This window comes from Indicator indicator, chromosome 35, assembly GCF_027791375.1.
Source record: "Indicator indicator isolate 239-I01 chromosome 35, UM_Iind_1.1, whole genome shotgun sequence".
Lineage (NCBI taxonomy): Eukaryota > Metazoa > Chordata > Aves > Piciformes > Indicatoridae > Indicator > Indicator indicator.
In genome coordinates this window covers 319,074-339,401 of record NC_072044.1, presented here as the reverse complement: position 1 = coordinate 339,401, position 20,328 = coordinate 319,074, and the positions used below count along the sequence as shown (strand labels likewise).

At 52.3% G+C, this 20,328-nt stretch overlaps 2 protein-coding genes across 2 annotated transcripts in view; one reads left to right on the top strand and one right to left on the bottom strand.

Annotated features, from left to right (window-relative positions):
* KCTD20 (potassium channel tetramerization domain containing 20) overlaps window positions 1-13,229 on the bottom strand; it is a 36,109-nt gene extending 22,880 nt beyond the window's left edge. The window contains exons 1-2 of the mRNA XM_054395761.1: window positions 13,086-13,229; window positions 12,969-12,991 (exon numbers count right to left, since the gene is read on the bottom strand). Coding sequence (XP_054251736.1) covers window positions 12,969-12,991; window positions 13,086-13,229 — 167 coding nt within the window. The remainder of the gene's footprint in view (window positions 1-12,968; window positions 12,992-13,085) is intronic.
* ETV7 (ETS variant transcription factor 7) lies at window positions 13,228-20,061 on the top strand. The gene is made up of 8 exons (XM_054395760.1): window positions 13,228-13,376; window positions 13,505-13,692; window positions 16,562-16,726; window positions 16,991-17,098; window positions 17,973-18,137; window positions 18,538-18,680; window positions 19,227-19,327; window positions 19,950-20,061. The coding sequence occupies exons 1-8, from the start codon at window positions 13,228-13,230 to the stop codon at window positions 20,059-20,061; spliced, it is 1,131 nt and encodes a 376-aa protein (XP_054251735.1).
* The last annotated feature ends 267 nt before the right edge of the window (window positions 20,062-20,328 follow it).

Below are 20,328 nucleotides of genomic sequence, written 5' to 3'. Positions count from 1 at the left end.
GCTGCAGAGGGAGGTAACACTTCAGCTCACATTTGAGGGGCTGACCACACCACAGCCCCTCCTGTCTCCTCCACCACAATGGCCTTAGAAGAGCCAGGAGTTGCAGACAGCATCTGAAGCCCAGGACTAGGAGCTGTTGCCAACACCACCACCTGCCATTTTGGCCTGAAATGCAGGGTCCCAATGCCAGCACACAGCCTGCAGCACCATTAAGGATGAATAAAACCCTCTTTGCTCTTGGCACAGCAGCTGGGCAGCGTGGATCCTCTTTAGAGGAGGCTCAGTGCACTGATCAGTGCATTTTGAAATCCACCAGCTTTACCACAAGTGCCTGATTTTACAGCAGCAGAGACAATATTCAGGCTAAACCCCAATTCCTCACTGCCAGAGCTCTTAAGTTTCCTACAAGTCAGCTGCTGTTTCACTCCTAGCAAAAAGCACCTACTTGCCTCGACTCTTATTTTAGAAAGGCTGTGAGCAGCTTCAAACTCCACCTTCCTTCCTTCCCTGGAAGGGATCCCAGTAAGTAACTGCTCACTTATTCCCAGCTCATCTGCCACAACCCCAACTGCCATTCACCTTCAACCAATTACACAGCAGGGCTGGAAACACCAACAATGGATGGAGGAGGTTTGAAAGTGGAATGCAGCTACAGAAGCCTTTCAGCAGAGAGATTTCAGAACCACACAGCATCCACAAACATCCCCCCAAATGGGGACGCTGCTGACTGCTTAATGAAATGCATTTAAATTTGAAAATAAATATGCCAGGCCTGAAAGAACTGTGGTCAGGAGGAGCTCAGTGCTGACTGCTGTGCCTGCATGAACTCTGATCACACAATCACAGAATGCTAGGGGTTGGAAGGGACCTCCAGAGATCATCCAGCCCAACCCCTCTCCCAAAGCAGGATCACCCAGGGCAGGTCACACAGGAACACATCCAGGTGGGTGTAGAATGTCTCCAGAGAAGGAGACTCCACAACCTCTCTGGAAGCCTTCACACCAAAGTTTTTCCTTATGTTGAGGTGGAACCTCCTGTGCCCCATTGTTCTTTCTTCTATCATTGGCCACCACCAAACAGAGCCTGGCACCATCCCCTTGCCCCCCACCCCTCAGATACTTAAAAGACATTGATCAGATCCCCTCTCAGCCTTCTCTTCTCCAGGCTAAACAGCCCCAGGGCTCCCAGTCTCTCTCCATAGGAGAGATGTTCAAGTCCCTTCCTCATCCTTACAGCTTCCACTGGACTCTCTCCTGCAGACCTCTGTCTCTCTTGAACTGGGGAGCCCCAAACTGGACACTGTATTCCAGGTGGGATCTCACCAGGGCAGAGTAGAGGAGGAGGAGAACCTCCCTAGCCCTGCTGATGGACCTATCCACAGAGGTGTGCACCTCAGTAAGCTCTGATCAACCTGCACAGGAGTGGATTGGTGTTTCAGGGCCTGAAGCAACATTGTCCAAGGGGAACTGGAATGGGAGGAAAGCCCAGCAGAGCAAGCCAACCCCTCTAGAATCACAGAACTGCTTTGGCTGGAAAAGCCCTCCAAGACCACCCAGTCCAACCATCAACCCACCACCACCATGGCCACTAAACCATGGCCCCACAGCCCTGGTGCTCTATTGACACTGATAAAAAGTCCAGCAGCAGTTTGTGTCCAGTGTAGAAGAACAGAACCAAGCTTGGCAAAACTCTTAGCCCAGCAGAGGGCATTTTTACCCAACTTTGGTAGGAGACAGGCTGGCACAAGCTCCCTGCCAGGGTAATTATCTTGGCATCACCACGAGACAGTGCTGTATCTGACCACAACAGTCAGCAGGGCAAGTCACTGGAAGCCACTTCAGATAAAGCCACCAAAGTTACAGCTGAAGTGTCCAGCTGAAGGGTTGAGATACTCCTCAAGAGACACAAGCAAAGGGAAGGCTATCAGCACAAGCACAAACCCCAGCCTGGTGGGGGTTGGAAGGGACCTCCAGAGATCATCCACTCCAAACCCCATGCACCTCCAGCAGCTTGCCCAGGGTCACAATGCCCAGGGGGGGTTGGAAGCTCTCCGCACAAGGAGACTCCACAACCTCCCTGGGCAGCCTGCTCCAGGCCTCCAGCACCCTCACACCAAAGAATTTTCCCCTTCTGGTCAGAAGAAACCTCTTGAGTTCCAGTTTGTGCCGACTGCCCTGTCCCTGGGCACCACTGACAAGAGTCTGGCCCCAGCCTCTTGCCCCCCACCCTTTAGCTCTTGCTGATCACTGATCAGATCTCCTCTGGGACTGCTCTTCCTCAGGCTTGCCAGCCCCAGCTCTCAGCCTTTCCTCCTCTCAGAGATAAGCTGCTAAGTGATCTGCAGAAACAAAGCAGCTCTCCAAACCACTCAAGGTCATTCACATGAAGATGCAAACCACAACCAAAAGCCAAGCAAACCCCAGGCCTGTTTTTCAGACTGCAGCCCCACCCTGCTTGGAACACTCCAGTAACCCAAACCCAAACCAACCAGAAGAGTTCAACTTAGCACAACCACAGTTCTTGAGGAAAACACATCTTGATCTATTTTTAGGGAGGCAAGAGCAGGGGCTGCAATTTCAGCTAGGTAAAGGCAACCACTTGGTGACACAAAGTGACAGAGGGCTGGCAATGTCCTCCCTTATTTTCAAGAACTGAAAAACATCTTGCTCAAGGTTTCCAAAGAACTGTGGTTAAGGATGGCACCTTGGCAGGACACCTCCTGCTTTGTTTACAGCTCTGCATCGATTTTTTGGGCACGTCAAGAGCAGTTCTAATGCTTTCTAAGAATATTCCAGCACATTCTTTACAGCTGACCAATGATTCTCTCACCAAAATGTTTGGCTAGTGTCACGTAACAGCAAAATTAGCCAGGGAGAGTAGCTGTGCTTTGTGGAGGTTTAAAAAATAAAAAAAGGCAAAACACCACTAAAAAAAAATAATTTAAATAAATACAGCAGAGACAAGGGCTGGTTCAACACCTACTGAGGTGTTGGTGCAGGGGAGAGAGGCCTGCTTGGGCACTGGAGAATCAGGGAATTGTTTTGGTTGGGAGACAGCTCCAAGATCATCACTCCAGCACCACCATGGCCACTAAACCATGTGCCCAAGTGCCATGGCCACACATTTCTTGAACACCTCCAGGGATGGGGACTCCACCACCTCCCCAGGCAGCCTGTTCCAACTCCTGACCACTCTTGCAGCAAACAAAGTTTTCCTCATCTCCAACCTAACCCTCCCCTGGCACAATTTCAGGGCATTTCCTCTCGTCCTATTCCCTGACACCAGGGAGAAGAGACAAATCCTCACCTGGCTCCAACCTCCTCTCAGGGAGCTGTAGAGAGCAATGAACCCCCCCAGGTCCCTCAGCTGCTCCTTTCCAGCTCTGTTCTCCACAACCAGCCCCAGCTTTGTTGCCCTTCTCTGGACCTACTCCAGCCCCTCAATGTTCTTCTTGGGGTGAGGGCCCCAAAAGTGAACCCAGCACTCAAGGTGTGGCCTCACCAGTGAGGTCAAACTTGAAGATGGAAAGTTCTAAAATGAAATACATTCCAGACCTGTCCACTCCTGCTTGTTTGGCATTTGAAAAGCAAGCAGCTCACCAACACTCCAGCCAAAAGTGTGCAGCTGCTTCCATGAGTGTTTATCTCAGAGACAAGAAGCAAGAGGAAGTCTGGGATTTGAAAAATGTTTTCTATTGCAAGGAAGCAATCTTCAAAGGCTGTCCTTGGGAGGAATATTCAGCTTCTCTGCTGAATAATCCAAGAGCTTCCCAAATAAATCAGCATATTCCAGTAGTGGAGCTTATGTGTGGGTTTAATAAATCCTTAACAAGAAGATAGGCCTTACAGCAGAGCCTGCTAATTAAAGAGCCTATTGATGCACAGAGCTCTCTCTAGCCCCAGGATTTCAACTCAATCCTCATCAGTTGTGACCAAAACCATGACATTTTAGACCTCTGAATGTGGACTGCCTGAAATGAGTTTCACAGAATCCCCAGCATGGTGAGGGTTGGAAGGGAGCTCTGGAGCTCAGCCAGTCCAACCCCCCTGCTCCAGCAGGGCACCCACAGCAGCTTGCCCAGGGGCACAATGCCCAGGGGGGGTTGGAAGCTCTCCACACAGGGAGACTCCACAACCTCTCTGGGCAGCCTGCTCCAGGCCTCCAGCACCCTCACACCTAAGAAGTTTCTCCTCCTGCTCAGGTGGAACCTCCTGGGTGCCAGTTTGTGCCCACTGCCTCTTGCCCCGTCCCTGGGCACCACTGCCAAGAGTCTGCCCCCAGCCTCTTGCCCCCCACCCCTTAGCTCTTGCTGAACATTGCTCAGATCCCCTCTGGGGCTACTCTTCTCCAGGCTCAACAGCCCCAGGGCTCTCAGCCCTTCCTTCTCACAAAGATGCTGCAGGCCCCTCAGCATCTGCAGAGCCTCCACTGGACTCTCTCCAGCAGTTCCCTGTCTCTCTTGAACTGGGGATCCCAGAACTGGACCCAGCATTCCAGCTGTGGCCTGACTAGGGCAGAGCAGAAGGGAAGAACCACCTCCTCCCACCTGCTGGTTAAACCCTTTCTGATGAACCCCAGGATACCACTGGGCTTCTTGGTCACGAGGGCACTTTGATGGCTCATGGGGAATTTGTTGTCCACCACTAAGTCCTTCTTCACAGGACTTAGTAAGTCCTTAGTAAGTCAGCCTCTAATGTGTACTGGTGCAGGGAACCATTTCAAAGTGGCAGTCAACCAGACAAGGCACTCAGAAGAAACCACCACCACTAAGTGAATCTCTTGGTGGTAAACCTGGACTCTGTCTCACATAGGCAGAGGTCTCAGCACACTCAAGCCTCGCAGGTGGATGCCTCCTCCAGCCCCATCTGTGTGCCAGGGCTGGGCAGCAGGAGAGTGCAGCTCCAGCTGCTCAGGGAGCAGCAAAACCCTGTGAGTCTCTGCTGGCTAGGCAGAGTTCACAGGAGGTTTTGTTTGGAATTGTTATTTTTAATTCAGCTGTGACAGGCTCCTGCCTAAAGATAGCACTGAGAGTCTATAGCACATAGGGCTGAGAGGCTGGAGGAGAGGCTATTTTCTTCAGTAATAAGAGTTTCATCTCTCAGAAATGCAATAATTCCACTCCACAGGAATGGAGTGAGCTGGCATTTCCCCCGGCTGTCTGCAACACCTTTAACCTGCTTTTGGAATGATTTAAGAGCACAAAGGGAAGACAGAGAGAGATGCCACAGACAGAACATCTTAACCAATTCTCCAGCAAGCCAGCTTGTTGGAGGAGAGACTCACTGCATGAACCTGGCAAAGAACATTTTGTAATGGGGACGCCTGACAGACAGGGCACCACTTAAATATAGCACAGCCCTAATGCACTAAGCTCTCCACAGCTTTATAATTACCAGTAAACAGAAATCCAGCTTGCCCCATGGTCAGCTAGTGCTAGGAAACAGAACTAAACTGGTTTCACTCGGCTATCTTATGCGGCAGATTCGGATCAAACCACCTCACACCCAGCTTTTATCACTGCTCCTCAAATCTGACAGCAATCCTGCAGGTAAAGCAGTTCCCTGTTATCAACTGGAGTCATAAAGGTTGGAAAAGCCCTTGAAGAACATCCAGCCCATCCATCAACCCAACCCCACCAAGGCCACTAAACCATGGCCCCAGGTGCCATGGCCACACCTTGCTTGAACCCCTCCAGGGATGGGGACTCCACCACCTCCCTGGGCAGCCTGTTCCAATCTCTGACCACCCCTGCAGCAAAGAAATTTTTCCTCATCTCCAACCTAACCCTCCCCTGGCAAAATTTCAGGCCATCTTCTCTGATCTGATACTAGGGAGAAGAGCTCAAGCCCCACCTGGCTCCAACCTCCTTTCAGGGAGTTGTAGAGAGGCAGGAGGTCTCCCCTCAGCCTCCCCTTCTCCAGACCAAATAATCCCAGTTCCCACTGGGCCCTGGTGCTCAGCTGACAATGACAAAAGGTCCAGCAGCAGTTTGTGTCCAGTGTAGAAGAGCAGAACCAAGCTTGGCAAAACTCTTAACCCAGCAGAGGAGATCTTTACCCAACTTTGGTAGGAGACAGGCTGGCACAAGCTCCCTGCCAGGGTTAGTATTAGCTGATGCTAGGGAGAAGAGACCAATCTCCACCTCTCTCCAACCTCCCTTCAGGGAGTTGTAGAGAGCAATGAGGTCTCCCTTCAACCTTCTCTTCCCCATCTCTCTCAACAGCTCCTTCTAAGTCCTTTTCTTCTGACCCCACAACTATGTTCATTTAGGCCTTGCTGAAAGATTCACCTCACACAGCACTGCCAGAGGACACAGAGCTGAGTCACAGCAACCTTTTCATACCAGTCAACAGCAGCCAGAAGAACACAGCTGACCACAGCCTGACCACTATGTTTAAAGGCAGACAGGGTGCTGCAGGTCATGGGGCAGACACATGCTTGGGCCCTGGTACAGGAGCTGAAATTGGGGGAGCAATCTCATGGGAGGTGATAGTGAGGAAAGTCCTCTCTCACTTGCTGCTCATGCACCAAGAAATGTGCCTGGTCCATTGGTGCAGCATCCAAGTCAGCTTTTGATCACACTCAAAGAGCTCTCACGTTGCTGTGCAGCACAGCTTAACCCAGAGATAAGCAGCAGCAAAGGTAAAAGCTCAAAACACTTTAGCCCAAAATGACTCAAACCTTATCTAATTTACACACCCCCAGAGTGGATCTTGGGGAAACCATGGAGTTGGGCAAAAACTTGAGGTTCTGAGCAAATGGTAACAGAAAATTGGTGCTTACTGAAATGTAAAGAATCTGTACTTCTTTTCTGCCCCTGAGGATCATGAGTTGCCCTCTTGAACAAGGTTACAAGAAACAAGGCAAGCTGTGGAAACCTCCAAAGGCTCCTTCCCAACACATGCAGTAAAGTCTCTTCTGACCTCCCAAGTTGTATAAAAGGCTTTTGTGATCATGAACTTCCATCCTCTCAGTCCCTATCAGGCACCAACACCTCCCCAAGGGCAGCTGTCTCCAAAAGCATTTAGCCAAGAAGGTCTGCAAGTGCCTGCCAGAAGGTTTGTGTCAATGGATTAGGGAACTCATTCATAACTCCCAACTGCTGCTGCAGATAACATTCCTGACAGACAGGACCTTTTCTGTGGCTGGAGATTATGCAATGCCAGGGTTTTTAATCCACTCACCCAGAGGAAGCAGAAATTAGCCAGCTTCCACATGGGTTAAGGCTTCCTCCTTCTGTTCCCCTCCTTAATTTGTTCCAGTTATGATGAACCAGCAGATGGTATTAACCCCACACGAACTGGGAGACCTGTAAACACCACCCAGCTGATTCCCAGTCCTGCTGAAACTCCGGTGTCAGTCCACACCAGCTGGCAGATTTTTTTTTTTTTTCCCCCTTCCTGCTTTGTCCCTGCCCAGGGCAGGTCACAAAAGAAAGCATCCAGAGAGGCCTTGAAAGACTCCACAACCTCTCTGGGCAGCCTGCTCCAGGGTTCCAGCACCCTCACACTAAAGAGGTTTTCCTCATGTTTATGTGGAACTTCCTGGGGTCCAGTTTGTGTCCATTGCCCCTTGTCCTGTCACAGGACACCACTGAAAAGGGCCTGGTCCCTTCCTTTTGATCCCCACCCTTCAGATATTGGTTTAATTGATAAGATCTCCTCTCAGTCTTCTCTTCTCCAGGCTCAACAGCCCCAGGGCTCTCACCCTCTCCTCCTCACAGAGATGTTCCAATCCCTTCATCATCCTCTTCACCTCCACTAGACTCTCTCCAAGTAGTTCCTTGTCCCTCTTGAACTGGGGAGCCCAAAACTGCACCCTGGACTCCAGCTGTGGCCTCACTAGGGCAGATCAGAGGGGGAGAAGAACCTCCCTTGACCTGCAGGCCACATTCTTCTTCATGCACCTCAGTTTTCAAAGCTCCATGGCCCAGCCCCTCCAAACAGCACCATGTGCCAGCAGCAATCACTCATCACCAGCATCAGGCACAAGGTCCAGCTGTGCTGACTGATGGCTGCCAAGCTCTGCTTCCTTCTGAAAACTCTGATTCAACAGGACAAGCTGCTAGCTGCCCACAGCCAGGTCAGGCACGTAGCAGTGTTTTATGAGAGCTGCCTGGTTGCTCCATTCAGTTCCCAGTTCTTGTAACACAGGCTTTGGCCTCTGAACCTGTGACTAATGAATTTGAATCCATATTAACTGTCCACAAATTGCCAAGGCAGACCTGACACACACACAGCTGTGCCCTCATTTCTCTGCTCCATTTCCTTGACACCTCTTCTTTTAACTATTCCAGCATTGAATCCCAGGCAGATTTTTTTATTCTCACAGTAAATTGCTGACCAGTTCTCCAGTCACTAGACAGTGGGACATGTCCAGCCTGTTCCAGTTTACAGTTCACAAAGGTACTACTGCATTTCAGTAGCAAATTTCATGCAAAAACTGAACATTTTACACCCAGGAGCAATCAGTGGATTAACATAAACTGTAATAGCTACTCCATAGATGCTCCTCAGCCTCTCCTCCCACTGTGTACAGACACATCCAGGCCTCCCATCTTAGCTCTGAGCAGCTCCAGCCTCTCTGTAGCCCCTCTGTGAATCTCTGAGCTCCTCAACCTCTCCTCCCACTGTGTACAGACACATCCAGGCCTCCCATCTTAGCTCTGAGCAGCTCCAGCCTCTCTGTAGCCCCTCTGTGAATCTCTGAGCTCCTCAACCTCTTCTCCCACTGTGCACAGACACATCCAGGCCTCCCATCTTAGCTCTGAGCAGCTCCAGCCTCTCTGTAGCCTCTGTGAATCTCTGAGCTCCTCAACCTCTCCTCCCTGTGCACTCAGCCCCACTAGCTGACAGTCACTCCTCCATGGCTCCTCCCCATACATTAGGCTCCTGAGCAGGCTCCAGCCTCTCTGTAGATCATGAGGGAGCAAAATCAGGAAGTCAGGTTCTGTAGCAGAGATCAGCCACCAGTGATTTGTAGCCTTTCAGTGCTTAAAGGGGGCAATCAGAAAGCTGGGGACAGAGTTTTGAGCAGGGCCTGTTGGGACAGGACAAAGGGTGATGGCTGGGAACTAAAAGAGGCAGATTCAGAGTGGAGAGAAGGGAAAAACGTTTGACACTGAGGGTGGGGAGAGCCTGGCCCAGGTTGCCCAGAGAGGTAGGAGATGCCCCATCCCTGGCACCACTGCAGGTCAGGCACATGGCAGTGCAGAGCCAGAGACCCAAAACTGTCCTAACCTTGGCAAAAAGTAGTCCAGAAGCTCTAGCCAAGTGCATGTTGGAATCAGAGGGGATGCTGGGATCAGAAACCTGAGATTAGAGAAGCAGCCTGGCCAAATCCCCTCTCCCAAATAGACACTGCAATCACACTGCTTCTACAGAAGATGTTAATTGTACCAAATCAGTGATTTCTGAACTCATCATTAGCTCTGGTTATGCTATTTATAAACAAAGTGGAATGAAAACGGTGGTGGCTCCTCATCCCATTACATTTCCCCACAGAGAAAGTATTTATTATGCTGCCTGTCTGCAGATGGGTTAAATTAGCCAGTAATGAACTGATCCTCTGGCTAAATTTACTTTCTATTAAGCAATTCATTTAAAAATCAGGAGATCCTTTGGCAGCTGAAGTGGCCTTTATCAGCAGGCACCAATTCAGCATTTTTCCTGTAAAGAAAGACCTCATTATCCACAGGCTCCTCAGGGAGAAGAAAGCAGCAGTCCCAGGGCCTCTGTTCCCAAGCTGAAGTTTTAGGGAGGCTGATTTTGCATTTATTAACCAGGAGGAGGAAGAGCTTCTGCCAGCCTCAGAGCCTGTAACTATTAGAGGCTGCAAGGGTATGGCCATCTCTGGTAGCTCTGCAAGTCTCCTCTCAAGTTATTTGGCTGCTGAGTGAGGTTGTCATCGTGCAGGGACTTTCACAACAGGGCTGCACCTTTGGGATGCAATTATTAATACAGTGGCATCAGGGGACAAAGGTGTTGGTAGCTGCTGCCCAGCACTGAAGTCTTACAGCAAATTCATGACAAAGGGTGACTCATGGAATCGTAGAGAATTACAGAGTTGTTTTGGTTGGGAATGACCTTTAAGATCATCCAGTCCAACCATTCTCTAACTCTGCTAAGGCTGGTGATAAACCATGGCCCTCAGCACCACATCTGTGGCTTTTAAACACCTCCAGGAATGGGGATTCAACCACTTCCCTGGGCAGCCTGGGCCAGTGCCTGAGAACCCTCTCAGTGCAGAAGTTTCTTTTGATGTCCAACTTAAACCTCCCCTGGTGCAGCTTGAGGCTATTTCCTCTCATCCTGTCACTTATTACAAGGGAGAAGACACCAACCCCACCTCTCTCCAACCTTCTTTCAGGTGAGGCATTAACCACTAATCTTTCTCTTCCACTTGAATTTTCTACTTAAGGATTTTCAGGTATTTAAAGTGGAGTTAATAGCATTACTTTTAAACCATATTATAACCCTGCTTCCTTTAACTACACTGCTCCACTGTGAGCTGAACACTTGGCTGCCTGTTACAGCCACATGGAATGAGTTCAAGGCAAGGTTGAGTGACAAACACATCCCAGCATGCCCCAAACTTTGTGCTGAAAGCATCACCTCAAACCCAGAGGTGACTCTTACTACTCATGACCAGTAAAGACAGACTGAATCACCACACTGAAAAACATCTACAACATCCTGAACAGAAAACTCAAAGGTCATGAAACCTCCTGGATTCTGAGAAGGGAAGACTCAATATGCCAAGGTGTGAAAGCACCTGAAAGGCTGAAGATCAGATTTACAGAATCACAGAATGCCAGGGGTTGGAAGGGACATCCACAGAGCAAGTCCAACCCCCGTGCCAGAGCAGGATCACCCAGGGCAGGTCACCCAGAAACACATCCAGGCAGGTTTTGAAAGTCTCCACAGAAGGAGACTCCACAATCTCTGTGGACAGCCTGCTCCAGGGCTCCAGCAACCTCACACTGAAGAAGTTTCTCCTCATGCTGAGTTGGTACCTCCTGTGTCCCAGTTTGTGCCAACTCTTTCTTCTCCTATCACTGGGCACCACTGAAAAGAGCTTGGCACCCTCACCTTGCCCCCCACCCCTCAGATATTTATAGACATTGATCAGATCCTCTCTCAGCCTTCTCTTCTCGAGGCTAAACAGCCCCAGAGCTTTCAGTCTTTCAAAAATGATGATCAAATCAGCTAAAGGAAGAGGGGCTTCTCAATTCTGATGGTTCAAACCATAAGAACTGACCACAGAAGACACTACTGTGGGTGCTGTTATAGAAAGCACAGAGAGTTGTGCCAGTGTAAGCAACAGCTGTGCAGGCTGCTTTGCAAAAGAGCATTTTATTAGTGACATAAGTGCACAGAGGCTGCAAACAGCATCAGACTGTTTCATTTAGGAAAATGTGGCAGTTTCCCTACATAAAATTGCTGCACTGCAATAAAAGCATTTGCAAATCCAGCCTGAGGAATAATAACTAACAACTCTTGCAAGCAGCTTTCCCTGCAGACTAACCCACAGCTTCTGGAGTTCAACAATTCACTGTTTTGATGCTTACATCACTGAAAATGCTTCAATGAAGTGAGGGCAGAAGTATTTACAACTCTCAAAGCCAGGTGACTGTCAGCAGTGCAGCCAGGTCCAGGCACTGGGGTAAACACAGGCACACCTCAAAAGGAAGAGCTGAGCCTCAGTGTTGATTGCCAAGACACAACTTCTTCCTTCCAATTAACAGTCTGTGATTGCTGCTAATGCCAGCAGGAAGGATTGGGACTTTGTGGTGACGATAAAGCAGGCACAAGGGGCACTGCTGAACTCTCTGCCTCAAAGCAGATGTCCCTCCTGACTGCAATGGGGGTGCACTAGATGAGCTCTGAAGGTCCCTTCCAACCAAACCACTTAGGTTTGCAACACCCCTGGCAAAATAATTCAAAATATTCTCTCTACAGAGGTGTATTCTCAGCCTCCCAGATTCATATCCAAGGATTTTAGCATTATTATTACCCCTTTCCTAAAGAGCTTAAGCTCACTGAGGTGGCAGGAGAGAGAGCAGGACCAAAACAGGGAAAATCATGACACAAAAAGTTGCTCAAGAGCAGAAGCAGGACAAGGTCTCACCCATGGCACCTGTTCGGAGGAAAACCCTTTAGAAACTCCAAAGCACAGCACAGGCAGAAAGAAGGGAAGAAAAGGAAGGCAGACTGAAGCCTAAAAAAGATTTAAGAATAACAACACACTACCCTGCGACCCCAGAGCATGTGTGGGATGGCAGTGTGACCCGCCAGCACCCCAAGTTTCCTGCTCCAGGGGAGGTGGTTACAAGTAGCAGCTTCAAAGGGCACTGGACACAGTCCAGGCCCTTAAGCCTCGCACACAGCACAGGACAAATGGATAACAGATCAAAGGTGCAGGGATGCAGCAGGAACTCAAGGGAGAACAGCCCAAGACCCCTGCCAAACACAGAGTGCAGGAGAGGCCCCAAAGGCCTCCTCTCCCAGTTAACACAGGGCAGGTGGAGGCAACCCCAGCTCCACAGAAGGCCCCAGACCCATCTCCCCAAACGCCCACACGTGGCCCATCAAAGCCCACAGAGCACAGTGGAGTCCGCTGTGACCCACAAACGCTCCCTCGGCCCCACAGACATTCCCCTGACCCCACGGACACCCTCCTTAACGCCCATATGGGCTCAGAAGGCTCCCACCGAACACCGACTGCCGCCCTCCTGCGGACACAGAGCGCGCAACGGGACCCCCAGACCCGCAAGTCAGCCCCAACGAACAGAGAAGGCCGGGAAGGCCCCTAAAGCCCCGCCAGAGCTCGGGGAGGGACGGAGAGGGTCCCTATAGCCCCCGCAAGCCCCTCAGAGGGCCGGGCAGGTCCCACAGATCACCTCAGGCTTCACGCAGGGCGAGCAAAGAGCCCCCGACCCCCCGCCCCCGTCTTTAGGCCTCACTCACCGCGTCCCGGCCGGGGCCGCTCCCTCAGGCGGGCGGGGGCGGGGTCCCGCCGCTCAGCCACGCCCCATCAGCCCCGCCATTCGATTGGCTCCGCTCTCAGAGCGGGCTGGCCAATACGAACAGAAGGATCGGGAAGTGGGGTGGGACATGCCGGGGGCGGGGCCTTCCGTTGCGCGCGTGGCCCGATGCTCCCCCAGGTCTCTGGGACCTTCTGCCTGTGCCCCGTGTTCCTAGAGCCCCGTCCCGCTTGTCCCGGCCCATGCCGGCCGTGCCCGGTGGGAAAAAAAACCCCAACGGTAAAGTTCGAGCTGCTCGCTCCCGGTGTGTCCCGGGATCCATCCTCCAGCAGCGCGTCCGACCCAGGGAACGAGACCTCCAGAGAACAGGGGTTTCCCCGGTGCTGTCCCGGTGCTGATAGCCACACCCGCCGGGCGCAGAGGGATTCCCCGTGCCGGAGGAGACGAGGGGCCCCGGCACCAGGAGAGGAAGGAGATGGGCGGGGGGGGGGAAGAGGGAACACAAGGCCCCTGACGCTGCCCCCTCGCCGCTCTCCTGCCCCTCGGGACTCCGGCTCGTTTCGATTTCGTTTCCCGGAAGGATTACGCCGAAGCCGCCGCGGTTGCAGGGACGGGACCTGCTCGCGCCGGGCACCGAGGGGCAGCGGGGTCGGGGCAGCGTTGTGCACCGCTGTGGGAACGGCCACTCACCGACACTGGGGATGCAGGTAAGAGCCGCTCGCCCGCCCCCAGCCCGGTCCAGTTCCCCCAGACATTTACCCCCTCAATTAGGAGCTGGAAGCTGGGGACCGGAGGGGGCTGTGATCGCTCGCCCAGCTCCTAATGGCCTCACGGAGCCAGGTGCAGCCCGGGGAGAGCTCCCTGTGTGGGGCTGACCCGAAGCTGCTCTCACACATCTGGGGGTCGTTCTCACCCTCTTCTCTTGCTCGAACCCCTCCGAGGACCATGAACGCCTCTCTGGTGAGGAAAGACTGAGAGAATTGGGGCTGTGCTGTCTGGAGAAGACCAGCCTGAGGGGGGGATCTGATCAATGCTGATCAATACTTCCAGGGTGGGGGTCAGGAGGATGGGGCCAGGCTTTGTTCAGTGGTGCCCAGTGACAGGACGGGGGGGTAAGGGCACAAACTGGAACATCAGAAGTTCCATCTGAACGTGAGGAGGAACGTCTTTAATTTAAGGGTGGCAGAGCCCTGGAGCAGGCTGCCCAGAGAGGTGGTGGAGTCTCCATCTCTGGAGACATACCAAACCCACCTGGATGTGTTCCTGGCTGACCTTCTCTAGGTAACTCTGCCTTGGCAGGGGGGTTGGACTGGATGATCTCCAGAGGTCCCTTCCAACCCCTGTCATGCTGGGATTCTATGTGGTTCTGTGATGTTTCCTCTGGGGGCAAGGGAATGCAGCTCAGAAAGGTTTATGGGAGCAGCTGAGCAGGAAGAAAAAAAAAAAAAAACCAAGAACATAAACAATAAAAACATTGAGAATGAGCCTCTTCTGTCCCAGAAATCTTCAGGAGCATGGAAAATACCAAATATCTGGTCTGATTTTAATGGAAATCTGGTAGTGAGAGTCACCCCAATGGGGGAAAAAAACCCCAACACAACAAAAATGGATTTTTAGAGGAGTCTGGACAAACCCTTGATTTATTTCACTTTTATTTTCCTGTATCTTCTTCAGGTCACAGGGAATTGTTTTCCCTGGCAGGGATGAAGCAGTTTGCTCTCACCCTCCTGGTCTGGGGACACCAGGAACATTTAAGATGTGTTCAACCCTCCTCTGTTGTTGCCTTTCCCCTCAGTTTTCAGCTCTTCTCCTGGTCTGGGGTCACCAGGAACATTTAAGATGTGTTCAGCCACCATCTGTGATTGTCTTCACCCTCAATTTTCAGCTCCTCTCCTGGACTTGGAGACACCAGGAGCTCTTAAGCTGTGTCCAACTCACCATCTGTGGTTTTCCTACCCTGTGGTTTTCCTGGTTTTGGGGACACCAGGAACATTTCAGATGTGTCCAACCACCATCTGTGATGTCCCCATGTCGATTTTCAGCTCCTCTCCTGGTCTTGGAGACAACAAGAACACTGAAGATGTGCCCAATCACCATCTGTGATCTCCTTCTCCCTTGATTTTCACCTCCTCTCCTAGTTTTGGGGGACACCAGGAGCATTTAAGATGTGCCCAACCACCATCTGTGATCTCCTTCTCCCTTGATTTTCAGCTCCTCTCCTGATTTTGGGGGACACCAGGAGCACTTAAGATGTGTCCAACCCCACCATCTGTGATCTTCTTCCCCCCTCATTTTCAGCTTCTCTCCCCCAACCTGCAGCTGAGGAGCTCTGATTGCTCCAATCAGCTCCAAAAAGCTGCCTGAGGGTGTGTTGGAGCACCCAGAGTTGGCAGCTGCTTCAAAAACAAAACAAAACACCATTTGTAGGGAAAATTGTTAATATTCCAGAGAATGAAGCTGAGAAATTGCTGAGATTCATCTTAAGAGTTTTTTTTTGAAGGGGAAGCATCATCTGCTTGGCTGCTGCTAATGTGTCAAGATGTAGATGGGGCTGAAGGCATCATCTGAGCTTGCTTCTGGCTGCTGTGCTCCAGAGGAGAGCCCAGAGGCAGAGCTGGGGCCATGCTGACCTTGGGGATGTGCCCAAAGGACCACTGGGGAAGAAGTCAGAGAGATCTCTTCATACAGTGTTTTTAAGACAAAAAAATCTGCATTTTGACAACTCTAAAGAAACTGAAGAACTGATCTGAAGCCCTGGGCATCCAATGAACCTCTGAAGATCCTGCAGGAAGTAGGAGCCAGTACAGGCACTGCAGGTTCTGCCAGTCTTGGCTTCACGTTCTGCTTCCCTGCATCCATGGGGCAGGGGGATGGCTACTTCCCCTCACCTGGAGCCTGCATGAGGGCAGGTACCTCTACTAAAGAACTGGAGAACGAGTGGGATCTGCTGTCCTGGGCAACCAGAGATTTATCCTGGGGGCTGGTAAAGAACCTAGAGCCGGTGTGGAAGAGCTCCAGACGCACATCCAGTGAAAAACCAGTTGGAAACTATCTGAGCAGTGTTGCAGTGGAGGCATCTCCAAAGCAGAGGCAGGAGCAGAGCTGGGGAACATCCCCCCCTCACTGATGTGTGGTCCCCCCACTGATGCGTGGTCCCCCCAGTGATGTGTGATCTCTTTTCCCCAGGGCAAAGTGGCCATCAGCTCTTCCAGCCCCCTTGTCACAGCTTCATTACCAGCCCCATCCCAGGCCAGACATGCACCCATCAGCGAGGGGCAGATCTTCAGGCTCCCAGGCAGGCTGAGTGAGTAGATGCTGAGCAAGTCAAGGCTGCTTCAGAAAGCTGTTCCCACAGGGTGGGACACGGTGGGGTCAGCTGTAGTGTCCCACCCAGGGACTATTCCCGGGGGCCAGCAGGGGTCAGCCTTCAGGGTTCATTTTCTCTCCTCAGAGTACTTTTGAGCTGTGAGTGCTTCATCCAGGGGGAAGGTCTGGTGCTGAAGCCCGGTGTTCCAGCCTGCTGCTGGAGTAGGCTCCCAGGCTCTGAGGTGTCTGAGAGGCTGCTCCCGGTTTCAGGAATCCAGCCGTCGCTGTGGAGCAAGGAGGATGTGGGGCACTGGCTGCGGTGGGCGGAGCAGGAGTACTCCCTGCGGCAGGCAGAGCGGAGCCGCTTCCAGATGAACGGCAGAGCCCTCTGCATGCTCACCAAGGAGGACTTCAGATACCGAGCTCCCAGCTCAGGTTAGACCAAGGGCAAGGCTGCTTCTGAGCACCATCTGAGCACCATCCGAGCTGCGGTCTGCTGAGAGGGGCTGGATGCATCCCAGCAGATCAGGTTTGATCTCTGGCCAGCTGGGTGCTGGAAGCAAGGAAAATCCTCTTCCTCCCTTTTGTCCACTTGGACTGCAAGTGGTGTGGGGTGGGGAACAGCACAGAAATCTGAGCAGCATCAACCAGGAGAGGCTGCAGCACGAAGCCCTCTGAGCAGGCTTTCCTCCCCTGCAGGTGATGTGCTGTATGAATTGCTTCAGTACATCAAGACTCAAAGAAGAGCTCTGGTGTGCAGCCCTTTGCTGAACTCACCCTTCAGGGAAGCCAGGACCTCAGATGGAGGTATGGTGGAGAATGGCAGCTGCCCAGCAAGCAGAGCTTGCCCTCAGCTTGCACACAGCTGGAGGCTGATGCTCAGCCAGCTGAACCCATCCCACACTACCTGAGTAAGGCAGAGAGGACAGTCCTAGGCAAACCCCACCAACATCCAGGTCATCAAGGAAGTGGTCTGGTCAGAATGAGGCCTAGACAGCACCAGTTGGGTCCATGGTGACTAGGCAAAGCTGTGGCTAGACTAGGAAGTGTGTCTGTAGAGAGAGCTCTGGATCAAGGAGGATCAGTAATAGCCTGGCAGAAGAACAGCCCTGACTGGAAACTGGTCCTGCTGCAGCCTAGCTGGGAAAGGACAGAGGAGCCAGGGCTGAGCTAAAATAGAGCTTCTGGACCAATTGGTGGAGTGAGGAGAGGTCCCACGTGAGGCTGGTCAGGGCCAGTGAGGCTTATTAGTGCCCTTGAGGGGCTTGGGCAGGAGTTATGGTGGGCACAGGTTGGTATCAGTGGCTGGGCCTGGCATTGAGGTGGATCTGGGAGTGCTTTCCTGAAGTCTTCTGCTGGCTCAGGTGTAGGGTGGCAAACATCTGAAGTTCTCACAGTAACTTCCAAAGCAGGACTTGTGCTCTGGTGTGCTTTCTTGCTCCTGCTTTTCTGTATCTGCCTCTCACCCTGCTTGGCATCTCCTCTAACTTCCTTGGACCTTCTACTGCTCCTGCCTTTGGAAAGTCCCAGACTTTCCTCATCCCTGTCTCCTTTGACTGGACTAGTACCAAGCTGAGAACCAACCTGGGCTGGCCCTCTCCAGCTCTTTCAGGGCTTTGGAAGCTCTCCTGGCACCTGCCATAATGCACCACAGGGTTTGTTTGTTGGGTTTTCCTTGCAGGGTCAGGCTGTAGTGCTGAGGCTGCCCCAGCTGCTGCTTTCTCCTGCCCTGGCCGTGCGGAGCCTCTCGACACCTCCCATCCCAGCCTGGAGAGCAGCTACAAGACAGATGCCATCTGCTCCTTCCCTACAACCCTGCCAGCCCCAGTGGATGGGAAAATTGCAGGTAACCATGAATTTCCATCCTGGTTCCTTGGGGAAGGGAGGTTGTGCTTTGACCTGTCTGTCCATCTGCCTCCCTTCCGTGTGTTCCATGCACCAGGCTGTTGCTTCCCTGCTTCAGTTTCCCCACCAGAAAACCTGGAGGTCCTGTTGGAGTTCTGAGGTCTAGCATTGAAAGTGCTGTGCTCTGGGCTCTGTTTTATGGAATCACAAAATCATTTTGGTTGGACAAGGCCTCCAAGGTCACCAAGTCCAACCATCAGCCTCAGACCACCATGAAACCATGTCCCGCAGTGCCATGTCCTGAGGTTTTACTGCCAGCGTGGTCACTCCAGTTGCTGAGAAGCCCTCACTGGTGCCCCAGTGGGAACTGTGTGACTTATTTCTGTTCCACCACCACTCAGACTGCAGGTTGCTGTGGGATTATGTCTACCAGCTGCTCTCTGACAGCCGCTATGAGCCCTACATCAAGTGGGAGGACAAGGAAGCCAAGGTCTTCCGAGTTGTTAACCCAAACGGACTTGCCCAGCTCTGGGGAAACCACAAGGTAAAAGCAGCTGAGGAGGAGTTTGTCAGCCCTGGGCTTCTGTGTGTGGCCTTCAAGAGCTGGTCCCCCCTGCTGATGGTGCAGGGACTGAGGAGGGTGAGACAGAGGTGGGCACAGGGCTACTGACAGATCATAGAATGGTCCAGGCTGGAAGGGACCTCCAAAGGTCCAAGTCCAAGTCCCAACCCCTGCAGTCAGCAGGGACATCCCCAACTAGATCAGGTTGCCTTGTGGAGCCTCACCTTGAATATTTCCAGGGATGGAGCCTCAACCACCTCCCTGGGCAACCTGTTCCAGTGTTCCACCACCCTCACAGTGAAGAGCTCCTTCCTGATATCCAATTTAAATCTGCCCTTCTCCAGCTGCCAGCCTGCTGGTGATTAAAGAGGGAAAGCAAACTGTGATGGCTGTGGATCCAGGAACAAGTCTAGGCTGGAGACCTGCAACACCCAAGAACCACCTCCCAGGTGGTCCTGCTGCAGACAGACCCAAACCAGGAGCTGGGTTTTGCTTTTGCTGACCCCTCCAATTCTTTTCCCCTTCCAGAACCGGATGAACATGACCTACGAGAAGATGTCACGGGCACTCAGGCACTACTACAAGCTCAACATCATCAAGAAGGAGCCAGGGCAGAAGCTCTTGTTCAGGTGAGATGAAGCAGAGCAGTGAGCTGAGTGGGACAGCACAGATGGGCTGCAGGAAGGTGGTGGGCTCCAGATGTTGGCAGCTGCTTCACCCAGCAAGATCCTCTCCAAATGCAGCACCCTGGTGGGTTTGTGTCCAGGCTCTGTCATGTTCACGTTTGGAGCTGAGCTTCAGGTCTCATCAGAGGCACTTTCCAGAGCTGCAGGCCAGCAGCCTGCCCCTGGGCTGACATCCATCTGCTGTCCTGCTGGAGTCTAACTGGTGCTGGAGGAAGTACCTCTGAGCCCACCCAAGCTGGACACATCCCTCCAGTGACATCAGGTCTGAAGCCCACATTGAGACAGAGGAAGGGGTGGAAATAAGTCAGAAGCCTCCTGTTTTCAGTGCTGGCTGCTTCCCTGGGACTAGTTTGGACTTAAAACTCCAGCTGTAGGCTGGAGAGTGCTGAGCTTTGTCTCCCTGGGCTTGGTGCATCCTAGGTGCAAAGCAAGAGTTGGGATCCTCAGCCAAACCCAGGTGAGCTGCAGAGCTCAGCTGATGAGGGCAAGGGCTCCAGCATTTACAGCCTGGTTTGGTGTGGGGTTTGGACATGTTCTTAAAGGCATTAAAAAAAATGTCTTGCAGGTTTTTGAAGACTCCTGGGGAGATCATCCATGAGAAATCCAGCAAGCTGGAGCAGCTGGAGAATGAGGAGCATGATGATTGGAAAGCAGACCCACTGGAGGCTCCACTGTAGGCAGGCTTTGAAGGAGGCACTTGCAGTGCATCACAGCCAGGCTTGTGCTCTGCTGGGAAGTGCTGGTGGCTCTTGCATCTCCTGGACAGAAGGACACAGAGCTGCTTCTGGATTTCCAAATCTTCCCCTGAGCCAAAGCTGTGACATCTCTGGGGCTTCAGTAGCAAAACACACCCAGAAACTGTCCCCCAGTCCCCAAAGTGCAGGTGAAGGTGTGGGCTGGGCTTCTGCTTGCTTCTCTTCTGTCCCAGAGATGGAATGAGATGG

What these genes read in the sequence shown, in the direction of transcription:
- ETV7 (XM_054395760.1), top strand. Translation starts at nt 13,228, where the DNA reads ATGCCGGCCGTGCCCGGTGGGAAAAAAAACCCCAACGGTAAAGTTCGA. An exon ending in CACCGACACTGGGGATGCAG is followed by an intron (nt 13,693 to 16,561) that starts GTAAGAGCCGCT and finishes TCCCGGTTTCAG; the next exon opens with GAATCCAGCCGTCGCTGTGG. An exon ending in ATACCGAGCTCCCAGCTCAG is followed by an intron (nt 16,727 to 16,990) that starts GTTAGACCAAGG and finishes CCTCCCCTGCAG; the next exon opens with GTGATGTGCTGTATGAATTG.